Below are 20,785 nucleotides of genomic sequence, written 5' to 3'. Positions count from 1 at the left end.
ATCGAGATATTTGTTAAAAAGGCTTTATTTTACTGATTAAGAATACGATTAGACAAACTTGCAAGCAGTCATGTACCCCATCCTTTACATTATATTAGACTTCAGTAGCAGACATTATTTTATGAAAGTTGTCTTATTTGATCTTTTAAAATACTTCTTATTTTACCTGGTTTGTTTTGTATTTAAGTAGTCTTTTTATAATAAAATTTTTGTTAAGTTATTTACTCTACAACAGGTTTTCATAATGCCTAACAAATATTAATGACAAATGACAATAGACTTCCTGTTGAGTTCGTACTTTTTACTCATAAAAAAGTGCAAATTTATATTTTCTTAGATTTAAGTCAAATAAAATCTATTATTAACTAAGTATTCATAAAACAAAAAATACATAATCTTTAATATCTTATATAGATCTATTTTTTTAAAGAATGTTTGTTTTATGTTTTTAGTGATTTCATGTTTATTCATAACGTTATTGCATATAACATATTTAAATTTATTATTTAAAAAAAAAGGTAATAATTTTTGAATTTGCACTATTTGATTTTGTTCAAAGTGCGAACTCAAGCAGAAGTCTACTGTATTTATTAAATGGTTTATGTTTTAAATATGTTAAAAGTTTTATTTTGAGCTGGTTAATTTTGTAGTTTATATTTGTCGTTTTACATTACACTAAAAGTTTTTATAGCATAGTGATTAAAGTATATGTTTGAAAGAAATTTATTTGACATATTTTTGTTATAACTTGTTTAATGTGTATAAATAAAAAAAAAAATTATAACATCTAAAGTTTTGGTTTCAAATAGTTTTGTTTTGGTTTTAAAAGAGTATATATTTGAGGTCTCTACTTGAAATGACTTTAAATTTTTCATTTAAAAGATTCTTAAGCTCAATTTTATTTTCTAACTTGATTTATTATTGCTTAAAAATCTATATATTAAGGAATTTTAAACTAATAACACAACTGTTTTATGTTTTATCTTAATTTTTATTATATTAGCAATAAAAATTTGTTTGTTTGTTTTAGTAGTTCAAAACTAGCTTTTAGTGTTTCACTATTTTCTTCTAGTAATATATTATAGGCTAATAACTAGAGAAAGAATAAATTTAAAAAGTAAGTCATCAAAAAGACTGCTACAGTTACAAAACAAAATTTTAACCAAGTTAAAGAAATTTTTTAGTTGATTACTTTCTGTTCACAGGGTTAACTGAAAAAAATTTGATTTTTTTTTGAATTTAAATTAAAAAAAAAAGTTAAAATTAACGTTTAGTTTTCTAACGGTTATTCAGAGTCAAATACTATTTAGTGGTAATCTACTACAAAACATATAGTTTAAAAAGTTTAAAATTATATTTTTAACTTTACAATTAACTTGCTTATAATATATCTTAGCATTGAAATTAATAATTTTACTGCATTAACTAAAGCTGTTGATGAAACCACTTTTCATGTGAGATAATCAACCAGTCGGTCAAACTACCTAAAACTAGGTCAGAAATTATGTTTTAATATTTATTTTATGTTTCATTATTTTATAGTTTTTTAGTCTCTGGAATATTAGTTTTATAATATGCCTATATATAAAATTGTTTAATTATTTTGAGCGGATAAATAAGTTATTTTAAATTAATTTCTAAATGTCTGAAATTCGTTATATGAGAGATTATTATAATGTCAAGTTTCACTTAAGATTTCAGATGGGTAACGTACGGTTGTGGTTCAGTCAAATTTCGACCCGCTAAGTAACTTGAAAACTACTTGTGCAAAATACAAAAATTTAGTTTTTTGAAACTTAATATTTTGAAACACGCTTTCCATTTGGTGTTTAGTTCACGATAGTACTTCCTAGATCACAATAATACTAAATCATTTTATTACAATTTTGCTCGAGTTTTCTAATTTTCTTATATGTTATTTTCTTAAATTATGCAGCCCGTAATTACATTTATTTACTAGTTGAAACTAGAAAAGATTTTTCAGTAATATGAATTGCTGACTACAAAAGGTGTCCACCACTACCCTAAAAGTTTCATTAGTTTCAAAACAATTCATATAAAAACAGGATTGATTACAGATTACACAAGGCTTTCTAATAATTAATTATTTAAATACACTTTACTCGGCTTATAAGAAAAAAACTGTAACTTATTTTCTCAAGCCCTGTAAACTACTTTGAACACAGCTCAAAAGTGCGTGCATAAGAAGTACCAGACTAAATTACATTCCGAACACAACTTTTTTGGCTCAAAAGTTTGTACTCAAAAGAAAAACTACTTTGTAAAATCCAGGGGGACGATTATTTTTCAAATTTCTGAAGAGGGGGCGATTTAGTAAATGAGTTTGGGAAACCCTGGTCTATACGGATGTTTATAATATTTATCTATATTTGATTAATATGTATCATTTACTTTTAAATTAGATTTGTTAATACAACCTAGTTATCAGTTTATAACATTAAGTTTAACAACTTACTAGTATTTAAAGAAAAATTTTAATTATAACTGAAGTAGACTTTTTATTAGTAATTTTACTAAAAAAATTTATCTAAACATATGATTAAACCTCATTGATGAAAACTTAGCTAGTAAAAGTTTCAGTTAAAAAAATATGAAAATTAAGCATTTGTTTTTACATATCAATCAACTATTAACAAAACAAACTAAAGCAAATGATAATTCATTTATTGCAAGTGAATTTTAACTTCACGATTTAATGAGTATTAAGTTTTTATTAAGTTGAAATCAAAACTTTAGCAATGATTTTTAATTAACATGTTATTAATACATTATCTTAGTTAGATATTGTTTTTAAATTTTTATAAAATAATGTTTTATATATTTATAAGAGTTAGAGTTAAAACTCAAAATATGTGTTTTTTTTTAGTTTTATAGTGAAATATTCAGAGTTAGAATCATTTTGAAAATATGTTGATATAAACTTTTAAACTAAAATTTGTTTATATTACTTTTTAAGCAATCAATTTTTTTGTTTGTGGAATTTTTTAAAGCTAATGTTTACAAATAAAACAATTTATAAGTTTTTACAATTAGTACTAGTTCAAATTTATTGAAATTCGTTTATTTTAAGATAAAATTTGTTATTATAACTTTGTCGTCAGTTTATATATGTCAAAACTAACTATTTTCTTAGTACTCAAAAAGTAGATAAATTTTGATTGAAGTTGTAAATGACCTGAATATATTCCACCAAGTTTTTTTTTAGTCAAATGAAAATTTTAGTCAAGTTTTTACTTAGACTGACAAATGTAAAACAATTTTAACCTTTAGATTAATAACAAATCACTTAAACGTTATTCATACTTTTTTTAAAAAGAAATATTTGTAAGATTCTAAAGTTTAATTTGTAAATTTATTACTATGTTATAACAACATTCGTTTTTTGTTTATATATGTAATAAAATTTTCAATAGTGTTTATATATTAACATTTATTACTATTGTGCTTTTTTTTAAGGTTCCAAACAGTTAAATAGCATATTAAGAAATATAAATTTAGTTAGCGGTCATTTGAAACTTTTTACGTACAAACTATTTAAAACATAAAATTATGAAAATGTAACCTAAAAAATTCTAAATATAACTCTTAGTTAACGGTATTCAAATTTCGAATGTTGTAATTATTTTTATTGTAAACCAAGTTTTCAAGTAGTTTTCATCAAACTGAGTCAGTCATAGTTTTTTATAATGTACCTTGGAGCGTTTTATAAAAATAAAATTGTGTTTTGCAGGATAGGTAAAAATAAGTGATTAAAGTTTACCTTTCGTATAAACAATATTATACAAAGTTAGATACTTAGTGTTAAAAAACAAAACTTTTCAAAATAATTCTGAAGCTCCTTGCTCAGGTTTAGTTAAAGTACAGTTTCGAAATTTATGCTAAATTAATTTATTTGCTACATAGTCGTTGTGATTAGCTCTTAAGGCTGTTTAAGAATAGCTCCAAATATTTTAAATTATCATTAAATATTAATAAATTAGCCGTTTAAGTCATTTCTAACCCAATAATATCTAACCCGATAAGTAAAAATTTGTTTACTTTGAATTTTTGTTGAGGATTTATTATTTAAAAACTAATAAAATTGCTTTTAAAATAAAAAATAAATTATTTTGTCTCAAAGAAAACTTAATCTTTATCTATTTCTATCTAAAATATATTTTTCATGTTAATTTCATTTTAACCTACATGACTTTAACTTATTTCATTATTTTTTACTTTATTTTTTTTATCAACTTACCTAATCAAACTATTTTTGTTTTGCCTAGATAAAATTTGCTAAAAAGTTTTCTATATTTTTGAATAATGCTTTGTTTGACTTCTTAAAGTATTTAGTTTAACAATAAGTAACTTAATTATTTACTTAAAAAAGACTATTTTTTAATCGGCTGTTATTTAGTTTGTGCTTTTTTAGCTTAAATTTTTAATAATTAAATAAACCTAGAAAGTTAAATTTATCAAATAATGATATTAAGTATTTTTTAATACAATACAAACTAGACTTTAAAATAAAAACAAATTTAATAACATTTTTTTGTTTTATAATCCTAATTAAAAATGTCGAGCAATAAAGAAATTTTTTTCTGGTCGAGTTAGATATGATCAGGTTAGAAATGATCGGGCTAGATATAATCGAATTAGAAATGATCAGGTTAGAAATGATCGGGTTTAAAATGAACGGGTGAGATATGATCGGGTTAGAAAATATCAAGTTAAATATGGTCGGGTTATAAATGATCAGGTTAGAAACAATAGGGCTAGAAATAGTCGGGTTAGAAATGATCGTGTTAGAAGTGATCGGGTTAGAAGGAATCGGGTTAGAAATGATTGGCTACCGTTTTTACTGCAGATTTAAATTAGCTAAAATGTAACCAACAATTTTTTTTTTCACTTTTTTTGATATATCAAAGTATCAATATACTACGTTAAACAAGTTTAATAATACAAGATTTACCTACTTTATATTAATTACTTTTTTATTACTCAATTAATCTAAGGCTGACATAAATCAGTTATTCTTATTTCTTAAGTTCAAAGATGATCAAAATAAACTTGAAATAAATATGTACACAAGTCGACAATTAACAAATTTCTTAATAACACAACAAGTCTTTCAAAATAAGCACTTTATTATTTATTTACAGTATTCAGCTTTGATCTCGCACAATCCGTAAACGTATTTTCCCCAAGCTGAAACTGAATTGCAAGGAAGGTCGTTCATTTCACTTTTCTCCCAGGTGTGTGCGCAGTCTTCGCGATCTCCACTGTTATCCGGTTGACCGCCTCTCCATTTAAAGATCATCTCATCAATGTTTGCTTCTTGCCCGTTTGATGCAAACAACCATTTTCCTTCGGTCATCTCATCAGAAAGACCCAACCAAAAGTTTTTGTCCAAATTAGATTCCACAATACTTCTAATTTCACTGTGAACCAATGCAAGTGGGTTAAAATAAAAATAAATTAGAAATAAACTTTTTTTTTTTAATTAGGAAAAAATAATTTGAACGACAGTGTTATTAAGGTTTGATCATACCCTTTCGGTCATCAGACCACAAGCCTTCGGTAGACTGAGACCGGTTTCGTCCTTATTAGGACTCATCAGTCAGTAAAAACCGAAGATATGTAGTCATCAAGCTACAAACGGTATATCATGATATATCATGACTAACTGATGAGTCCTAATAAGGACGAAACCGCTCTCTAAGCCTTGACATGATCGAAAAGGATAACTTTGATAACTCGAGCTCGTCTCACGGTATACGAAAGTCCAGGCTTAGGCTCTGTAGACTTTTGCCAATGTTTTCGTTGAGTGTTAAAAGTATTCATAGCTTATATTTGTGTAAAAAATCAATAATCATAAGCTACCATTATATGGTTTTTTTATACTACAAAATTTTATCAAAGTTTTTTTAACTTAATTTTGAAAGTATGACATGTTTAAAGATTATTATTATGTAACTATTTTTATAAACGATTTTTTTTTAATGTACATAACATATTAAAAACAAAAATTCACAGTACTTTTTCTTTATTGTACTAACATTTGTTTCTGATTGTTAACAAGTTAACGTACTTCAACAGGGCTATCAAGTCTAGAAAAGTCCAGTCGAAAGTATATATTAGTTCAACAAAGAAAAATTATTGTAAAAATATGTTTTATTACATGTTACAGCAAACTCGCTTCGCTAGGATCTTTTTCAACCAACGATAAGCTTAAATTTTTGAATATTCATATAATTTTTAGAAATTTTACTAAATACTAATTAATTTTGAATGAATATTTTAAAACACTTAGTTAAACTTTATTTTTAGTAGGTTTCCTCTTTATTTTATCGGAATCAATTTTAAAACCTTTTCAAGACACAAAAAGTATTATTAACTTGAAAAATAACTAAAAAATAAAAAATATTGATGAGTTACTCCTATATTTCAATGTTCAATTACAATTAATAAATTTACTGCTTAGTCTAGTACGCTAATTTTCAAATATAACTTGCTTCCACGGGTAAGAATCAAATATGCACGAAGGGTCACTTTTGCACAAGGACGTTTTTGCACGAAGACCCTTTTGCACGGGATGATTTTTTATTTATTTTTTTAATTTTAATTATTTTATATAGTTTAATTTTTTATTAGTTTAAATTTTTCTAGTATCACTATTACCCCTAAACTTTACATTCGGTCGGTAACTTATTGTTTCTTGTTTTTTTGTAATGTTTTTTTTTTACTCTCGTGCAAAAATAACCCTTCGTGCAAAAGTGAGCCCTCGTACAAGGTGACTTTTCGTGCATATTCGACCCTTCGTTAAAAAGTATCTTCGTGCATATTTGACCCGTTCCCTGCTTCCAGAGCTTTAAAAGTCTAATAAATATTTATGAATTTATACAATCATTTTACACTTTTACGTTGCAAAACAATATAAAATATATATTGTAGTTTTTCAGATACTCTTTAGTACTTGAAGATTAAAACCGTAAAATTCTAAAAGCGAAAACTTAATACTACTAATCACTTTATAAAAAGTAGTTTTAACATAAATTATAGTTTTTTTGTTACATTAAAATTCTCCCTTTTTTATGTTTGACGTTTATTTTTTAGAAGTAATAACTATTAGCTTAATAAAAGTACTAAAACATGTTTTCTTACTTATGATAGTTTTTTCCATCTTTACCTAAATTGTTAGATACCAAGTGACCTCCAAACAAATCTTTGCATGCTTGCTGACTTGTGGCATAATCACCATAATAAGGAGTAATGGCATATGTGTAGCAACCTGTTTCATTTTATACTTTTATAATATTATTATTCTATTTTACTTGATAGTTTATCCTTTTGGTCCAATAACTTTTTATAATTAGTTTTTTACTTCTTTGAATTTTTATGAATGTGAAAAAGTAATAAAAAGTTTTAGTAATTGTTTTATAACAAATTGTGAGACTTTGCTAGGTATAAAAGTTTAAGAACGTTTTAGAACTATTTAACTTTAGTTTAGGTTTATTCGTAAAACAACTAATAACTAAGTTACGAGACTTGTGCTAATTACAGAGTTTTAGAAGCTTTATAATCTTACAAATATAAATTTAAGTTTATTAGTAAAACAACTGTCTAGTTTTCTCACCACATGATGCTACATTTTCAGGAAAGTCACAAAGATCTGTAGTTGGGTTGAATACAAGGTTTGAAGGACAATCAAAGGCTACTGGATTTCCTACATTTGACATTTGGATTTTTAATTGTTTAGATATATGGATGCAACTTAGATAATAAAACTTTCAATAAATTTACAAATATTTTAAAACTAAAAAATAAGTTTAGAAGACAAACTTACCTACTAGAACATAATCAAGAAACTTGTGCCTTAGTGTAAATTTTTTGTATATCACTTAAATGAAAGCGATATCATTTTTTGTATAAATACTGTCATGTTTTACTTATTACTAAATTAAAATAAAAAAGTACGTTGATAGATTTTACAGAAAAAAACTAGTTAATTGTTTGAAAACAAACCTTTAACATCACATTCATAGAACTGAGTGCAATCTCCAGGAACTGGGAAAAACTGGCCAACAAAAATTTCATCTTCTTCTCCAACACACGGATCTGAAGATAGTAATAGACTTTTTAAAGTAGTACTAAACTTTAAAAATTTATTTAATTAATGTAAATAATATTTTGAAATAATAACTAGTTGTTCAAAATTTAATATAATGAAAATTAACTCACTGGTCTCACAATAGGCAAGATTAAAGCATAACAATGCAGTAGCAACTAAAAAAATATTTTTGTTCATAACTTGTTGGTTCAATTTTTTTTTTTCAATTGAAAATGTGATGCCGATAAACTAATAAAAAATGTTATTATATGTTTTAACATACTGTTTTGTTTATTTTAGACACCACATGCGGTTTTCTCACAGATGCGTGTACCAATACATTTAAGTTAAGTTCATAGTTTGTTTGTTTAAAATAATTTTAAGTTTAGAAAAACTCAAGTATTGAAAATTTTAAATTTTGTTGTAGTTTTTTTTACAAAAATTGTACAACTTTCTTTAAACTTTTATTCTTTTAAGAAAGCTTAGTATACAAATTATTGGTATAATGATAATAAAATGATCTTATTATAACTAAAACTTTTTTTGAAGTTTCATCACAACCTTGATTTTACTCAAGTAAACTTGTAAAGAAAATTAAAACAGTACAGTCGTAATTTAATACATCTAAATACTTAACTTGTAAACTTTTTTTTTTGTAAACCAAAAATAGCTTTTTAAACTAAGGTTTAAAGGTATTTTATAAATTCACTTATAGCAACTTTTGACTAATCCATTTAAAACAGTATAGTCGGCAGAAATTAAAAAAGTTTTACCACTAGATATATTTCAAAAATATAATTGTAAAAAAAAAAAATAAGTCTTTAATCTATGAAATAATTTGAAAACAAATTTCTTAAACACGCTTAGTTTAGTGTGACATTCTAGCGGTTTGTTTTACGGTTTCTAAGACACAAAAAAGTATTTCTTTATAAATAATTTATAAGTGACAGAATACCAGAAAGTAAGTAAAAAATATTTTTTGTAGCTAGTGTTCTACTTACAAACTTGACTCAATAATTGTTTTTACATACAACTTGGTCAACTAAGTTTTTTAAGAGGCATTATCAGAAAAAAAAACTTCAAACAAGAGTTTAATAAACTCTTCAAAATGTTCCGATTTTAATAACTACTAAGATTCTACTCTAAAGCTAATGTTTATTTCAGAAGCAAAAGTCTTTTTCAGTTCAGGGATGTTTATCAAACTAGATTGTTTTAGATCATTACTTAAAACTAGTAGCTTTTTATATAGAACAAAAATTTTTGCTGTAGCAAAGTTTTGACATTTAAATTAGGAACTTGTTTAAAAATAAAAAGGTGTCATTCAGTACTAATTTTAGTAAATTACTTTGATGTGTTTGTAGTTACAAAGTACAATTACTAAAAAAAAAATTAACAAGCTAGAATTTCAAGTTGCTTTTTTATATTAATATTATAAAAACACAACAAATTAAAGGAAATAGTCGTTACTTTAAACAGAAAACTTGCTTTATTAAATTAAATATTACAGAAATATAGTATATCATATACTCTTATTACAATAAATAAGTTAATGAATATATATAGTTTATTGAACGACAAAAAAGACACTCAAAATGTTTGGTTCTAGAACCTGGTGCAAGAAGAACCTTTAGGTTATCGAGTCGCACATCACTTGGATACAGTAAAATGTTTTTTTCAGGACTTGAATTGGTTTTAAAACATAACAAATACATACGTACAAATTATGAACCTAAAGTAAACATACATAAACTTTTCAACTGAAAAATGATTAATAATGTATTTTTTAAGTACTTAAACTTAAACTGAATGTATTGAATGTTTAACCTAGGGGTTGGCAGCCTTTAATAAGTAACAGGTATGTTTTATTAGAAAGTATTGCTCGTGGGCCGCCTATAGTAAAAAGTCTTCCACGGGTTATTTTATAATATCTTACTTAATAATTTTAAAGTTATTTTTTTAAACTTAAATGTGTTAAAAAACAAATATTAAAGCACTAATTATTACGATTTATAAAATAAAGATCCTAATTGAATTTTTTCTTTTTTGCATAGTTTTTAGAAAAGTATTTGTTAGCTAAAAAGTACATCGTGGGCCTCAGTTTGCCGACCTACAGTTTATCCCTAGTATAGTAAAATTAAAGTATATTAAAAAATAATCATATAATTTTAATTTTGGCCGAACTTAGTGTTTCTTTTTTTTTTTAATTCCACTGAGTTTAACTTTTGTTTTTTCTTAATAAACTTTATCCAGCTGTTATCAAACTTTTACTTAGTTTTATGCTCATAAGTTTTCCTAAAACTTTTTATACCTCTTCTTGCTGTAGTAACAAGCTAAAGTTTAAACAATTCAAAACTTCTAAGCTTAGAAGCGGCAAAAGACTCAGTTTGAGGCAGCATAAGTTTTTAGATTTTTAAAAAGCACAGAGTATTTTTCAAACATTAAAAATTATAAACTTTAGTTTTCTGTCATAGATAAACAGCTATATAAAACTGACTTTTACTTATTTAAAAATTAGCAAACATTGAGTCTTAGAAAAATTAAAAGTTATTAAAAAACATGTGCAGACTATCGTTGATTGTTTTTTAAATTAAACTTTTTTTATCCTATAAAAAATATCTTAATACATACATTTATTTTATCTTGGTGTTAAGTTAAATACACAAAAACACTAAATACCCGTTTTTTTCATTAATCAATCTCTCAAACTAAACGTAAAACTAGGTGATTATTTATATAACTTTAAAATTATAGAAAATTTAAAAAACGCGAATGTTGTTAAAAAATAGTTTGATAGCTTGATTTGTTTAGATACCTTATCCTTCTATATTTTTAAAAATAATTTTATAAAACTTAAAAACAATTTGATTTTGTCAACTGTTAAGCACAAATAACTGTTTTAATAATTTTTATCGTTTAAATAGAAGCAGTTTGTTCTTTGCGCTAATTAATAAAATAGTTAGTATGTTGAATAATAATAGATATTTCTACTTAAGAGCATTGCGTTTAATATCAGCAAATAGTACAAATAACAAGCCAAAAATGCTTTTTTTTATCAAAAGGTATAAATGATTTCACTGCAGATTTTAAACTAGCTAAACTGTTATCGAAATTTTTTTTTTGCATTTTTTGATATATCAAAAAGTTATTACATTTAGTTCAAAAAATTTAGTAATGTTAGAATTATCTATTTTATATTAATTACTCTGTTATTACTCAACTAGTCTAAGGTTTACATAAATCAGTTATTCTTAGTTTTTAAGTTAAAATATAATCAAAATACACTTGAAATAAATAAGTACACAACAGTTATACAATTAACAAATTTCTTTATTACACAACAAGTCTTTCAAAACAAGCATTTTTTCATTTACAGTAATCAGCTTTGATCTCGCACAATCCGTAAATGTACTTTCCCCATAGAAATACCGAACTGCAAATGTTGTCGTTCATTTCACTCTTCTCCCAGGTGTGTGCACAGTTCTCACTATCCCCAGCGTTATCCGGTTGACCAGGTCTCCACTTGAAGATCATCTCATCAAAGTTCGCTTCTTGCCCGTTTGAGGAAAACAGCCACTTTCCTTCGGTCATCTCATCAGAAAGACCCACCCAGAAGTTTTTGTCCAAATTCGATTCCACAATACTTCTTATTTCACTGTTAACCAACGCAAGTGGGTTAAGATAAAAACAAGCTAGAAAGAAAGTAATGTCAAAAAAATTAGGAAAAATTATTAAATGGCAGTGTTAACATTATTCATAGCTTTTATTCGTGTAAAAAAGCAACATTCATACTTAGTTTGCTAACGTAGTTTTAACTTTTAATACTACGAAGATTTATTAAAGTTTTATTTTTACTTAATTTTGAAAGTATGACATGTTATGTAACCATATTTTTAAAGAAATTTTCTAAAGTATACATATAAATTTGTAAAAAACAAGTTTTCACAGTACTTTTTCTTTAACAACAAAATTATTGTAAAAATCACGATATTGCTTCTACTGTCTTTGAAAAAATGAACAAATACACGCTTATGTTTTACTACTACTTTTTCTTTATTGAGCTAACATTTGTTTCTGACATTTGAACTAACATTGCTTTAACTTCAATGGAGCTATTAAGTCCAGTTTAAGTGTGTTAACTTGGTTATTTTCTTAATAAAAATTCTTTATAACTTGGTAACACACAGAAACATATGTTAGTTCAATAAAGAAAAAGTACGTTGGATATATTTTTTATTATATATTCCAGCGAACTCGCTTCGCTAGGGTCTTTATCAATAAACCATAAGATTAGATTTTTAAATATTCATTTAATTTGTAGAAATCGTACTAAATACTTTATTTATTTAAAATAAATAGTTTAAAACACTTAATTAAACATTAACTTTAATAGGTTTCCTTTATGTTTGATCACAATCAATTATATGAAAATATTTAAGACATAAAAAGCGTTATTAATTTAAAAAATAAATAATAGAGAAAAAAAATACTGATGAGCTACACGTAGCTTTAAATGTACAATCACAGATGATGAATTTACTGTCTAGTTAAGTACGCTAGTTTTCAAAATAAAAAGCTTCATAAGCATTAAAAATCTAAAAAAATATTATAAATTTTTACAAAAATTTTATACTTTTACATTGTAAAACTATGTAAAAACTATAGCGTACTTTTTTAGATAATCGAAACCGTATAGAACATGTAATTTAAAACCTTAAAACTCTAACAGCAAAAGTATAACACTCTTAAACGCATTATAAGACTTAGTTTTTTCATAGACTATAATTTTTTGTTACATTAAAATTCTACTTTTTCATATTTGACATTATATAAAAGAAGTACAATTATCGATTGATTTCGATATTTTATTGGATTAAAAAAGTTACTGAAACATATGTTCTTACTTATGATAAGTTTTTCCATCTTTTCCTAGATTATGGGACACCAAATGTCCACCAAACAAATCTTGGCATGCTTGTTGACTTGTGGCATAATCACCATAATAAGGAGTAATGGCATATGTGTAGCAACCTGTTTCATTTTATACTTTTATAATGTTATTATTTTATTATAATTGACAGTTTAATTTTGATTTTTTTACTCTTTTTCAATATTTTCTACTAATAGTTCTTCTTAAGAAAACTACAAGAAATATACTACTATAAAGGTTTTTAATCTTTAAAATCTACTGAATTTCAATTAAAATATATTCGTAAAACAACTATCCAGTTCTCTCACCACATGATGCTACATTTTCAGGAAAGTCACAAAGATCTGTAGTTGGGTTGAATACGAGATTTGAAGGACAATCAAAGGCTACTGGGTTTCCTACAGCATATTGTATAAGATTTAAAATGCATATAATAAGTAAACTGAAAGTGTTAAGCTGTTTATAGAAAATTAGAAAATAAATTGTTTTTTAGTAGACTTAACACTCGTAACGTAAACCAAAATGTTGTGCCCTATGTTAAATTTTTGGTACAGTTCTTATAATTAAACTGTTTTATATTTTTTAGTTATAAAAGAGTTAAAACATTGGTCAAAAAAAACTAGTTAATTGTTTGAAAACAAACCCTTAACACCACATTCATAGAACTGAGTGCAATCTCCAGGAACTGGGAAAAGCTGGCCAACAAAAATTTTGTCTTCCTCTCCAACACACGGATCTAAAGATAGTAGCATAAAAATAGTTCCAAATAGATTTTACTATGACGGAAAGATCTTATTTTAATTAAAATTAAAATAATTTCTAACGAATACAAGTCGTACAATATTTATAAATTACAAACTGTAATGAAAATTTAACTCACTGGTTTCACAATAGGCAAGATTGAAGCATAATAATGCTACAGTAACAACAAAAATTTTGCCCATAATAATTTTTCCTCCGATAAACTTCAACAATTTTTTAAGAAAATTAGTTTATATAAGTTTGTTGTTTAAAAATGCTTTATATATTGATAATTTTTTTGTTTATTTTAGAGACTTATGTGTTTTTCTCACCGCATAATTTTATTTAAAATTTAAGTTTATTGAGTAAATAAACTGCTTTTACAAAATAATTTTAAGTGTAAAAAAACTTAAACATTAAACATTTAAAAGTTAATTGTATTCGCTGTACATAAACTTTTAGATATTATTTTATTTAGTTTGTTTTAATATTTCATACCAATATCTTTTAAGCTTTCTTCTAAAAACGCTAAGCCAGCATACAAAAAAAAACCTTAAGACATTAATACCAGTAATTTTTTTTGTAAAAATTAAAACTGATTTAATGCTTTTAAAAAGGGTCTTAAAATTTATTTGAATAAAGTAACTATTAAACTGTTATAAACAAGTTTTACTTTACATTGAGAGGATTAGTGACTTCTTTTTTTAGTTAAATGAAGACCTCAAATATACAGTGTTTTTTAACTATATGAAAACTTTAATTATACTTAAGTAAATTAGCGAGAAAATTAAAAAAGTAAAATAGTAGCTTTATACATTTCATACTTAGTTTGTAAACTTTAAACGTTTTTTTTTAATTCTGTAAAGTCTTAAAGAACCAGTTAACGAATTAGTTTACTAGTTCACTTAAAGCAATATATTTTACAAAAGAAACTAATGTATAGTTCAGTAAATATTTAAAACTTTTATAAAATACATAGTAAAACTTGTGTCATCAAAAATATTTCAAGATATTAGTCTAAATCAGGGTTTCCCAAACTTTTTTGCAAGTGGCCCCCTTTAAAGAAATTGAAAAAGCAATGGCCCCCTTCAACAAGATTACTCATAAACTATGATAAAAAACACCGAAGACCTTTTTTTTTGCTCTTCGTCTACAACTGAAGTATATTGAGTGTAAGTTTCTAAACTACCATAAAATACACATAAGACCTTTTTTTTTGCTCTTTATCTGCAACTCAAGAATATCTAGTGAAAGTTTTAAGTTATGGCCTCATGGCCCCCCTGTAGCTATTTTACTGCTCATGGCCCCCCATCCCCCTTTGCTGCTCGTGACCCCCTGAGTATCTGTCATGGCCCCCTAGGGGGCCACTTGGCCCACTTTGGGAAACCCTGGTCTAAATACTATATGAATATATAAAATGTACTTAAAGTCGCTAGTTTTAGTTTAATATTTCAGCAGATTATTTTAGGGTTTTAAAAAAGGAACAGTTCTAGAAAAATTAAGTAGTTTGTTTTCAAGTAACACAACACTACAGAGTAAAAATAAAATATATTGTTAGAACCTAGCATTTTACTTTCTAACTTGACTCATTAGCTATTTTAACGTATAAGTTTGTTGTCTAATGTTACATTCTTACATATTTAAAAAAAAGTTAAAACTAACTGTTGTTAAAAAATATATTCAATATGCACAAACTAGTGTTTTAGTAGCAAATCATTTTATGTGAGTTTCATTTAAGAGATGTTGATCTAATTAACTAGTGTAGTATTTCTTTACTGAAAACGTATAGTCTCTTAGATCATTTAGTAACCTCTAAAAATTTACTGAATAAAATGTTTAAGATAATTAACTTAAAAACTTTATAGATTTTAAGCGTTACGCAAATTTTGCAGTAGTATAATTTTGACGTTAAACGTTAAAGCAATATAAAGTAACAAAGAATGGTCGACTTTTAGAAAAGTATTATTTAATAAACATGATGTATTCACGGTGACAAAAATATAAATTAAACTTTACTATTTAAACTTTTGTTGAAAAACAAGAAAATTTTTAGTAATTTGAAAATCTTATCTAAAAACAAACTATGTACAAACCATTACAAAAATTATTATTACTAAAACCAAAATAAGTTTAGTAACTTAGGTACTACAACTGTATAGTAAATTGCTTACCCTGAGTACATAAAATAGTCTAGAGAAAAAAAAATTAAAGTATGATACATTAAAAGTAGACATTAGTTATAATATTAAAAAGTGGACATAAAATTACTTTTTAATAAGTAATCTCTATAGCATTTTTTTTTTGAGTAACTTAAACTTAAAATGATGGGATTCATTATAGTAGGTATAACCTTACTACAGTAAGGTCATAATATGATAAAGAAAACAAAAACAATTTTTTTCTACCATTTTTAAACTTAACGTTTGTCTTTTTATTTTCATTCTACCATGATTAACAATAATGCTAAAAGCTATTCGTTTTTTACTTCATAAAAATTTTGTAATATGTGTTATATTTAACTTTAAAAATTTTAATTCTTAAAGATTGTATTAAAACTGTTTTATAATTTCAATCGCTTTAAACACCTGCTATAGTTCAAACGTTTAAAAACTGTTAGATTTAGAAGCGACTTGTATTTAATTTTTGGGTAGCGAAAGTATATCATATTAAAGAAGTTAGTATCTAGCACAGGTTTTTTAAGGTTTATCTTTAATAAAAATTCTGCATAACAGCGACACATTTTTATATTAAGAAGTTACTTTACTATCTCAAACGTCGAATCTATAGCGACCCATACCTTACACAGTTTAAGGTAATGAAAAATATGTTTGAAGACAATACTTGTCAGATTTTTAAAATAAGACAATCTTGGAACACTTTTTAAACTTTTATTAGAAAATATTAAAGTATATACTTTTTATCTAGATGCTAAGTTGAATACAGTAAAACGTTGAAAGTATATTATTTTTATTAATCTACTGATTAATTCAAATATCAAATCAGAATATAATTTTTTATAAATCTTAACATAAAAACAATTAAACAATATACACTATTTAGATACTTTGTCCTATAATGTTTTATAGTTTTAGTCTATAAAATGTATGTAAATATAGTGTTGTCGATTATTCCTTTTCGTTTAATTAAAACTGTGACTCAATGAGCTATACTGTAATGGTAATCAACAACCTTTAATTACGATGTATTATATACAAAAATAAGTTCAGATTTGAGTAAAGAGTTATAAAAATCAAAGTTTTGTTGTTTGGTATTTAATACTTTGCTATAGTTTAATTCATCAAGGGTAAATAAAGGAGTTAATTTTAAGTTTTTAAATTATCAAGTTAAACAACTGGTCGTAACTTGCAGTACCCGTCAGAAAAGTAAAATCTTGGTTAATTAAAGTATTTAAAAAACTTTCTTACATATGACAAGTCTATTTGAAAAGTTTAGAGACAAAAATTAGATAATGTTGAAAAAAAACAGTTATTTTATAATTGTTTGTTTTAATAATCTTTTGATTTAATAAACGTTTTTACTTAAGCATAAAACTATAAATTTAAAGCTTTTTTAATTTAAAAACAGGTTTTAAAAGATAAATGCTTGTTAGATAAACCAAAACTATGCAAAGAAAAAATAAAATTACCATTTTTTTAAATGTTCAAAAGTTTGAATAATAAAATTTAAGTTATTACTGAATAATTATCTAGTTTGTAATGGCTATTTTCTATTAAAAAAAGATTATTTGAAGATAAAACCTTACTTCAAAACATTTTTTTTGTACTGTTGCTATACATTAACAGATTTTAAAAAAACTTAACATCTTATAAAAACGAAAAATTATTTATAATATGTTTGAGTTTAATAAAATTCCTATTTTGGTCAATTTTTAAAGCATTTTTAACAAAACACAAGATAAGTTAAATATTTTGATTAATACTTAGAATGTTTAGAGATTGCTAACTAAAACATTGGATTTTAAATCAAATAGGCATTAAACAAAATAAATTATTCAAAGTTAGTTACACTGAAGCTGTTGAGGATCGAAAATGCTTTTCAGAAAACACAATCAAAGTTAGAAAAAATGAAATATTAAATCGTTATAAAATCTGTTTGAATCAAAACTTTATAATAAAATGTACATACAATATAAATTATTTAATAGAATAAAGAATTTTTTTAATTTTTTTCGAAGTTGCAAACTATTTAAAGACTTTACCAAAAATATTTAAAAAAATTAAAAAATTAAAAACGAAAAAAATGCAAAATAATGATTTATATTTGGTAATTTTTAACTATTGGGCAGTAGTTTTAGTTAAAAAATTTAATTAAAGTAAACAACGATAAAAATGTTAAGCAACCAGCAATTGGTTTTTCAGCAGAAGAGCAGAGTTTATTATCTTTTAGGTTAGTTTTTAGCTTTTGGGCATCGCCCCATTGATACCTTGACAATGTGCTTTCACTTAAACAGTCAAAGCATTCATTTTCATCACAGCTGAAATTTATTTCCCCGTTGTCAACAATGTTCATGTAATTCGTATAAAAATCACAACTGCAGTTTATTTTGTTTCGCTTCAAGTTCAGCTTAAGAGGTTGACTTCTGTAGCTTACTTTACTAGTGTTGTAAAGAACTGTTTGTATTTTGTTGCCGCTTAGATCGAGGTAGTGCAAATCTTTTGAAATTTCCATCGTGTCTAGTTCAGTAATTTGATTGCCAGACAAGTCCACATGTTCCAAAACAAATAAACTGTTTGCTTCTTTGAAATCAAACGCTTTCAGCTTGTTTATACTAAGATCTAAAACTTTCAGGTTAACTGGAAGGAACATTACCTCAACGCTTTTGATTTTGTTGTTAGCTAAATACAACTCCTCTAAACCGAACAAGTTTTGCAAAGCAACTTCTTTACCGAGCTTTCTGAGGTTGTTGTTGTTCAAGTACAGCCGATGAAGGTAAACTAGCTTTTCTAGCCCGTTAAAATCAACGCTTTTTATTTGGTTGTAAGAAAGATCGAGTATTTTCAAGTCAGTGAAATGCATCAAACCGCTGAAGTTGAGCTCGTTCAGCCCGAGGTCGGTGTGAACTTTGAGGTACGCCAAGCTCTCGTACCTCTCGTCTATACGAAGCTCCGTGAAACTCCCGGAAAAGTTCAAGCTCTGCAGCGACTTCAGATCTTCCTTGTAAACGAAGCGTCCGTCGGAAACCTTCTTGCAGTCGGCGGTCGGCTGCAGGTCGTGGATGTTCTCGAAGTAGCACTCCTCGCTGATCCTCTCCATGTCCTGGCTGAACCTGGCTTCCGACAGCAGGCACCCGCGGTTGGCGTCGTCGAAGAGCTTTATCGCCACCAGCTGGTCGTTCAGCCGGTAGTTCGCCAGGGGGCTGCCGGGGTCGCAGGAGAAGCAGCTGTCCCGGGAGCAGTCCACCACCACCTTGTAGCTCAATTGGTCCATGATGTAGAACATGGTGGTGAGAAAGTGGCAGTCGCACATCAGGGGGTTTTCCTTGAAGTTGACGTAAACGTTGTTGAACTTCCACAGGCTCTGAAAGTCGATCGTGCGCATTTTGTTCCGGCTCAGGTCTACCTGGCTGACGTTGACGGACTTCAAGCAGTAGAAGTCGAAAGATTCGAGCTGATTGGAGGAGGCGGCGAACACGTCGATCTTGTTGATTTTGGCGAGCCCCTCGCAGCTGAACTGCTTGATCTTGTTGCCGGAAACCTGAAGCTCCCTGACGTTGCTCGGCAAGCAGGTGAGGTCTAAATGCTCCAGATGGTTTTGCCCCAAGTTCAAACTTGACAGCTTCGTCAAAAAGTCAACGCTACGTTCACAGGTTACAGACGAAAGTTTTCCCAGTGACAAATCTACTGTTTCAATGTTCGTCGGAAGGTGTGAAAGGTCAAACGTTTTGAAATTAGCTCTTTGTATGTTTAAGCTATAAAGCGAGTTAAGAGAGTTCAGATGTGTAAAGTCAACCTCTAAAATTTCGTTAAAACCTAAATTGAGATCAGTTATACTTTTAGGCAAACATTTGATGTCGAACTGTTTTAATTTTTTATTACCGCTTACGGTTAGATGTTTTAATTCATTGAATTGTTTTAGTTGATCACAGTTAAGAGAAGAAATATTAGTGCTTGTAAGTGTCAAGCTTTTTAGAGTTTTTGGTAAAACTGAAAGACTAAACTGCTTTATGTCAGTGTAGGACAGTTTAAACTTTTCTAAACTAGAAAACATAGATAAGCTAACAATTGAAAAGTTTGTGGTCAGGTTTCTTAATTCTAATGTATCTAAATTTTCAAACGTTTTGGTTTTATATTTAGTTCGGTCCAAGGTAAAGTCTAAGGTTTGTACACTCGAATCCTCTACAAAAAATGTTTTAAGATTTCTTAAATGAACAAACTGCTCAATTTTTAATACATCGGTGTTCAAACCTTTTATGTGTATTCTTCCTATTTGCGAAAACTCAGGATCAATACTGATAAAAGAGTAATTACCTTCCAAGCTCACTTCTACTGCCTTTTTAAGCCTGTTTTCAAAATACAAATTCCCTTTGAAATTCTTGCATTCTATTTTGCTTCCCCATTTGATTATGCAGTTTTCGTTTATGTTTGCTTCACAAACACAAAACAGAAAGTATAGAACGGTTAAGAGTATAGTTCGTTTTACAAAATATAATTTCATGGTTTTTCTGCAAATTACTAAAATCACAACTATGTATTGAAAATAAACAAATGTGTAAATTTAAAATTTTGTTTGAACTGAAATGCCATACTTAGTTTGTAACTTGAAATAAACTTTGTTATTTTTTTTTCTTAATGACTGATTTTTTGTTGTTTAAATATTTGTTGAAAGTAAAATATATATGTTCAACGTTCAAAATTCAATATCAATATTTGAAATTTTAACCTTTTTATAGATTTTTATAAACATTTAACAATAAAACCTTATTAATAACACTTAACACATAAAAAACAGATACAATGAAAACATAAAAATCTGTTTTAATTAATTAC

At 26.4% G+C, this 20,785-nt stretch overlaps 1 protein-coding gene across 1 annotated transcript; it reads right to left on the bottom strand.

Moving 5' to 3' along the window:
- Positions 1 to 18,083: 18,083 nt before the first annotated feature.
- LOC145831665 (uncharacterized) lies at positions 18,084 to 20,453 on the bottom strand. The gene has a single exon (XM_082938980.1). It carries the CDS (start codon positions 20,451 to 20,453, stop codon positions 18,090 to 18,092), a length of 2,364 nt encoding a protein of 787 aa, XP_082795106.1. The 3' UTR covers positions 18,084 to 18,089.
- Positions 20,454 to 20,785: the final 332 nt, after the last annotated feature.

The sequence above is a fragment of the Thalia democratica genome, chromosome 1 (assembly GCF_965202585.1).
Source record: "Thalia democratica chromosome 1, ktThaDemo2.hap1.1, whole genome shotgun sequence".
Lineage (NCBI taxonomy): Eukaryota > Metazoa > Chordata > Thaliacea > Salpida > Salpidae > Thalia > Thalia democratica.
The sequence above is the reverse complement of the archived record's forward strand: the minus strand, read 5'-3'. Positions and strand labels throughout refer to the sequence as shown.